Source organism: Tarenaya hassleriana, unplaced genomic scaffold (assembly GCF_000463585.1).
Source record: "Tarenaya hassleriana unplaced genomic scaffold, ASM46358v1 Cleome97, whole genome shotgun sequence".
Lineage (NCBI taxonomy): Eukaryota > Viridiplantae > Streptophyta > Magnoliopsida > Brassicales > Cleomaceae > Tarenaya > Tarenaya hassleriana.
The window spans coordinates 272,307-278,924 of record NW_010972109.1 but is presented as its reverse complement, the minus strand read 5'-3'; the positions used below and the strand labels follow the sequence as shown (position 1 = coordinate 278,924).

The window sequence follows — 6,618 nt, the reverse complement described above, 5'->3', positions numbered from 1 at the left end:
ACGAGATTTTGACAGCGGAGTGTCGAGATGCTTTATTTTCCCAAGGCATTTGTTGAACTAGATTTTATCGACCTGCAAGACTCGGAAAAGGTTCTAAACGAAACATATAACCTGGATATAGTCGTTTCAACTCCGTAGGTTCCAAACAACAACCTCATCCCACAAACTATATATAGAAAGTCTGGAGAACTATCAATTCGACACGGTTCAAACACGCTCTACAAAGTCACTAGATCATCAAGATATTCCTACTCTATCATCCCAAAAAATCCTCCAAATGATGTTCAAAACTGGTGTCCGAGGTATGCACATGAACCTATATGACCCTATATCTATATGTCATATGCAATCATGCAAACCTAACAAAAATCATCTATATGGAAAAAAGAAAAAGAAAACGTGAATGCAGCAAATGCAAAGTGATATGCAGAAGTGAAAAATTTTTCTAAGTCTATATGCCATTATAAAATGCACCTAAACTAAATGCAATCCTGAATAGATAGGCCTGAACGTGGAAGGATCTATCCACCCCCCAGACTTGAACCATACACCGTCCACGGTGTAGACTCGCGCCCGGAGAAATAGAATCGAAAACTGTTGGTTGTAATGCTCTACGATGATCCGTGATATGACATTTTGACTATGTATTGATTCATTGGTTTATGAATGCATTACTTTTCCCGTTATATGATTAGCATGTTTGTTATATTACGGTAAATATCCTTGACTCATTGCAGATGATTCTAAATTCCCTGGTCAGTTATCATTGTGGGAACAATGATGAATTAAGACCAGCATGATGTGTGATAGATGATTATGATCATATGCATTAGACGCAAATCACAATCATGGGTTCTCGTTTGGAACGAGTTACTGGATGACCCGCATGAGATTGTCACATGGACATGAGTCATGACTTGAATCTCATACAGCGGTTCGTTATTGGATCCTCAGACCTGAGATGTCTAGAGTATCTGATATGAGGAGTGACGTATCTTGACTGCGTCAAACGTCGTCTTTAACCGGATGATCATAACGGCGTTGCTCAGATACGTTCACGAATCATATGCAGATAGTAGACATGCAATACGGGACTTGTCACCTCCTACGCAGGAGAGATGTCGCTGGGCCCCTCGTGGAAATCGGACTGTGAAAATGCGTGGCCACGCTATAGATGAATGTACATCTATTTTATCAGTCGGTTTGCCTAGACGAGTAAGCGGTTGAACTTGAAGGGTGGCTCATACCATGCCCTTGTTCAACATACGACATCGTGAGACAAAGGATCAGAACTCGAACTATTGCTGGCTTTGTTAGATCACCTCTAACTCTATTCTAGGTGGGTGGTCATGGCGTCTTGCTAGAGGCTAACCATGACTTGTGGTTCGGGAAATGTTTCCGAAGCCACTGCCACTTCGAATGGGCCTACAGGGTCACACACCATTAGGGATGGATCACACGTGAAGAGCGACGGAGCGATCTGGAAGAGTTCCAGATGGCCAGACCGTCCGGTCCAGACCTGGACCGGACGGTCCAGCCGTTCCGGAACGTTCGTTCCGCTGAGGAACGGACGAACCGTTCCGCAAATGCCATACCGTCCGTTCCAGGTCTGGAACGGACGGTCCAGTCGTCAAGAACGTCCGTTCTACGTTATAAAACGGACCGTCCGTTCTGCGTAGAATCAGAACGTCCGCTTCCGGCCCGGGACAAAACCTAGCCCCAGAGACCTAAAGATGGCTCTAATATGCCTAGTATGTGTGGAAACCGTTTCGAAACCAAAGGCATATTCGGTCTAAAATCCAGATAAAATCCGAGCCATCAAGCTTAGAGAAGCTTGATTTTGAGTTCTAGTGATTGGAATATCGATTCCAAGTCAAGGACATCGGTTTTTCAATTCACAAATCCTGGCAGATACGTTCCAAAGCGTTGGAATTCATCCCGCCGGTGTGGATACGTGTAGAGGAGTTGTGCTTTCAACTCTCGGTGATTAAAACAGGCCCTGGATCGATTGATACTTCCAGATCTTGAAAGAACGAGGTAAGTATTCGAATCCCACGACGATATACACGATTGTTCGGGTTATTGCACAATTGGTTTTGTGTGACGTTTGGCTAGGTTTAGATCTTTCCTTCCGCTGCGTGAAACCTAGAATCCAAACCCTAGATCGATGAGATCGCATGCTAGGAACCCGAAGGGAACCCAACAAAAATTACATATGAAAAGAACCAATAAGAGGGGTAGAGAAACTTAGCTCTGCGAAATTCGCTCGCTTGCAATGAAGTTAGCTTACGTCAAATGCAAGAGCTCTCATGCAATCTATGAACCAGAATCTATCCAATTGTCGTCTCTCGGAAAATGATGCTCATCTCTCGTGTGTCGGTATGAACGCAAATAAAAAAATAAATGTTACCCGAAAAATAACATAGAGACTCGCATATAGATGAAGAAATCCAGAGTATACAAAATCTGAGTCCCATAATACATCGGAAAGGCCTACTACATCACTACTAAAAACGAATAAGGGGAAACGCCTACCTGATCAGGGAACTAAGTGTCCGCCGGTGCATCGTCTATGTCGTCCTCCATAGGTGTCGGCGGCTGCTCGTCGGGGAATAGTCGACTGCGGAAGCTATGGAACTCCGTGTATAGGGCATCATGCTGGAGTCTGAGTGCCTGCATCTGGTCAACGAGACTGTGAAGAAGTCCCGCACCATCTGGTATACATGCTTGTCATCTCTGAGTCGACGTGGCTCCGCATATCGGAGACGGCTCTGTCTAAGGTGCCCCTCGTATCGAGCATCGCCTGATACATGAACCTCTGGAAGTCATCCTAAGGCTGGAATGTGTAGCCGTAATCATCTGGGGCTCGTGTGGCGGGCGATGGAGCTGAATCCGCCGGGGGAAAAGGAGGTGGCGAGTGCATATGCGAAGGGCCAGCTTCTGTGGTGTGAACTGTTGGAGGAGATGGGGGTGCTGACGGGCCATCGTAGGCGCCCTCCTCGAGTCCAGCCTGCTGTGCTGCAGAGAATTGGAATCGGAGTCCGTCAATGGAGATCGGTGGTAAGTGAATGTTCGGAAAGGTGAAGCACTGGCTGGTGCCCTGCTGGTCGTAGTACAACCATAGATGGTTGCCCCGAATGGTCTCCAACGAAAATTTGCTCCGCAGAGCAGCCAAGTCGAGAACTGTGGCGTCCTTGAGGCGGGAACGCACATAACGTCCGACGTTCACGCGGACTCTTCGCGCAATCGTGGTGACAAGGCCGCCGCATCGGACATAGACGCCTGAATTTGAGCGGGCTATCTGATGCAAGTGTAGGGCGACTCGCGATGCTATGTCGACCTGTCCCATGCCCCAATCGTCCCCACCATAGATAGGGGATAAGGCGTACCTGATGAAGAGCAGCTCGGTCTGGTTAAGCCCTCCAGGCTCTGTCTTGACGAAGACGACGTGAGCAAGGAGCATGTGGAAGTATCTGACCGTCGGATGTCGGATCCATGTGGACTTGAGGAGGCTGAGCTTGAAGTGCTTGGATCCGATATCTCTCCAGAATGCTTTGAGTCGGTCCGGGTGTATGAAGGGCAAGGCAGCTGTAGCTCCGTGAGGAACGCCCAAGATGTCGGCGAACTGTGCCATCGTGAGGCGGTACTGCTGGTCTGCTATCCAAAAAGCCATGTAGCCTCGATGTGCCTCGCCAGTCGGGGGTATGAATAGGCGGAATGAGCCAAGAAACTCCGCGGTCAGCTGGCGGTATGTGTCCTCTCGCATGTGTAACAGGCTTTCCCAATGAATCCCAGCGCATAGCTCGCGCACTGAGTCATAAAGCCCCAGCCGACTGATCTCCATGCTCGCAAATTTCGTGTTCCGGATGACTTGATAAAAGGCGCCAGCGTGCTCCTGCATCTCCGGTGATGGTAAGAGGAATCGCGGTGTGTTGTCCGGATCAGGTGCGCTGGGAGTGTACGGGCTGAGATCGGTGATCGTCTTCTGGCCCATCTCAAATTCTTTCAGAAGCGGTATATGGTCAGTGTAGTCCGGGTTGTGGCGGTTCCTGGTCTTCCTGGTGGTCATCTGAAACTCAAAGACAAGTAGAGTGAGTGCGGTCGAAACCGCGGTGAAAACGCGCAAAAGTGCGCAAAGAGCTCAGAGGCTGGATCCGATCCGTTTCCAGTGGAATCGGTCCGGATCCAGGTTCGTCTTCTCCACCTAAACTGAGTCTCGATCCGGTCCGGATCCAACTGGATCCGGTTCGGATCCAATCGCAGCGAACTCAGATCGAAAATCTCCGAAAAAATCTGCAAAATATGACCAAACTCGAGCATCCAAATGTATGGGCAATGTGAATCTAACCTATTCTCATCATAATCGACCCATAATACCTATCCAAAACCACGAAATTATCTCCACAATCAAATCTCCCGAAACCTCTTATGAACCGTAGCAACCCAAATCCGAAAATTACTCATAATAAAACAATGTTTGAGCCATGAAATAGGTAGGGAAGCATACCTGGGTGTCGTAGATGTGGAATCGGATCGAGTAAGAGGTGAGAGTGGGAGGGCCGAATCGAGAGAGAAAACCTAAGTGAGGGAGAGCTGAGTTCGGCCCTCTTAAGTAGAATCGAGAATTTGGATCCGGTCTGATTCCAGGTGGATCCGGTCCGATTCCAGGTGGAATCGGTCCGGATCCGGTGTCTGTGAAACTTCACCTTCGTTCCCAATTTTTGCCGAATGACCTGCAACTCGTGATCTAGACGTCTACACACTGGGGAAAACATCACCACGTAGGTTCCCCAAATCCAAAAACCTCATGTCTAATGCAACTAAAATGGTCCAAAAAGTCCAAAACTCCTAAAACTATACAAAGACCTCGGGTTGCCTCCCGAGAAGCGCTTCTTTATGGTCGATAGCTAGACCATGTATGAGCTCAGGCTGATGGTGGTAATTCGAGAGGAAGAATGCCTCTCTCGACTATAGGATCAGCTGGGTTATACAGCTTCCGACGCTGCACATTTACCTTGAATGTGCTACCCTTGCTGTCGTATAATTCCACCGCTCTAGTCGTATAGTTCCACCGCTCCGTGGTCAAAAACTCTATGGATCTTGAATGGGCCGGACCACTTGGATTTGAGCTTTCCTGGAAATAATCGCAAACGAGAGTTAAAGAGAAGGACAAGATCACCTGAGCGGAATGAGCGCTGAATAATGTGTCGATCGTGCCATTTCTTCGTTCTCTCCTTGTAGATCTTCGCGTTCTCGTCAAGTCTGATCTCCTCAAGATGGTGCAGCTGGAGTACGCGTTTCTCTCCAGTGGTTTTCATGTCATTGAGCGCCTTGATTGCCCAATACGCTTTGTGCTCTAGCTCAACCGGTAGATGACATGCTTTTCCGTAGACTAATTGGAACGGTGTCATAACAATCGGCGTTTTGAAGGCCGTTCGGTAAGCCCATACCGCATCGTCTAGCTTCTATGACCAATCCTTGCTTGATTTAGCGACGGTTTTCTCCAAAATGGACTTGATCTCCTGTTAGAAATCTCCATCTGTCCACTAGTCTGAGGATGATATGGAGTAGCAATCCGATGATGAACTCCGTATTTCTTCAGTAGTGTCTCGATGATCCGGTTGACAAAATGTGTGCCACCATCGCTAATCACAACACGAGGAACACCAAAACGTGGAAAAATAATCTGTCTAAATAGCCTAACCACAGTCTTAGCATCATTCCTCGCGCTAGCCAAAACCTCTACCCACTTAGTCACGTAATCAACTGCAACTAAGATGTACACGTTCCCTAAAGACGATGGAAAAGGACCCATAAAGTCTATGCCCCAAACATCAAAAGGTTTCACTTCTAGAATAAAATTCTGAGGCATCTCGTAGCGTCTAGAAATGTTACCTGTGCGCTGGCAAGAATCACATGAGGCGACATACCTATGAACATTCTTGAACATCGTAGGCCAATAGAATCCCGCTTGTAGAATCTTCGCTATGGTCTTCGAAGCGGCGAAATGACCTGCATAATCAGAAGAGTGGCAATGGAAAATTACCTGTTGCACTTCTTCCTCGGGAATGCATCGTCGGAACATCCCATCGGTACCACGCTTGAACAAGAATGGGTCGTCCCAAAAATAATCCCGTACGTCATGGAGGAACTTCTTCCTTCAGTTATAATTAAGCTCGGACGGGAGTATTCGGGAGACCAGATAGTTCACGTAGTCTGCGTACCATGGGTCTTCGTGTCGGGTAGTGATTGCCATAATCTGTTCCTCTTGCAGAAAATCATCGATCGGGAGAGGGTCGGATATTGCAAGGGGTGAAAGGTGGTCTGCAACTGTGTTCTCCGTGCTTTGCGATCCCGAATCTCGACGTCAAACTCTTGTATGAGTAACATCCATCGAATCAGTCGAGGTTTGGCGTCTTTCTTCGTTAGCAAGTACTTCAAAGCCGCGTGGTCTGAGTATACGATCACTTTCCGTCCCACCAAGTACGACCTGAACTTCTCAAAAGCAAACACCACATCAAGTAACTCTTTCTCAGTAGTAGTGTAATTTACCTGCGCATCATCAAGAGTTCGGCTTGCGTAGTAGATGGCGTGGTGTTTGTGATCCTTCTTCTGCCC

At 47.7% G+C, this 6,618-nt stretch overlaps 1 protein-coding gene across 1 annotated transcript; it reads right to left on the bottom strand.

The window, feature by feature from the left end:
- Positions 1-2,830: 2,830 nt before the first annotated feature.
- On the bottom strand, positions 2,831-4,737 carry LOC104804846. Its single transcript, XM_010529205.1, has 2 exons — positions 4,508-4,737; positions 2,831-4,069 (listed from the first exon to the last, which is right to left on the bottom strand). The coding sequence occupies exon 2, from the start codon at positions 4,067-4,069 to the stop codon at positions 2,831-2,833; it is 1,239 nt and encodes a 412-aa protein (XP_010527507.1). The 5' UTR covers positions 4,508-4,737.
- Between the last annotated feature and the right edge of the window lie 1,881 nt (positions 4,738-6,618).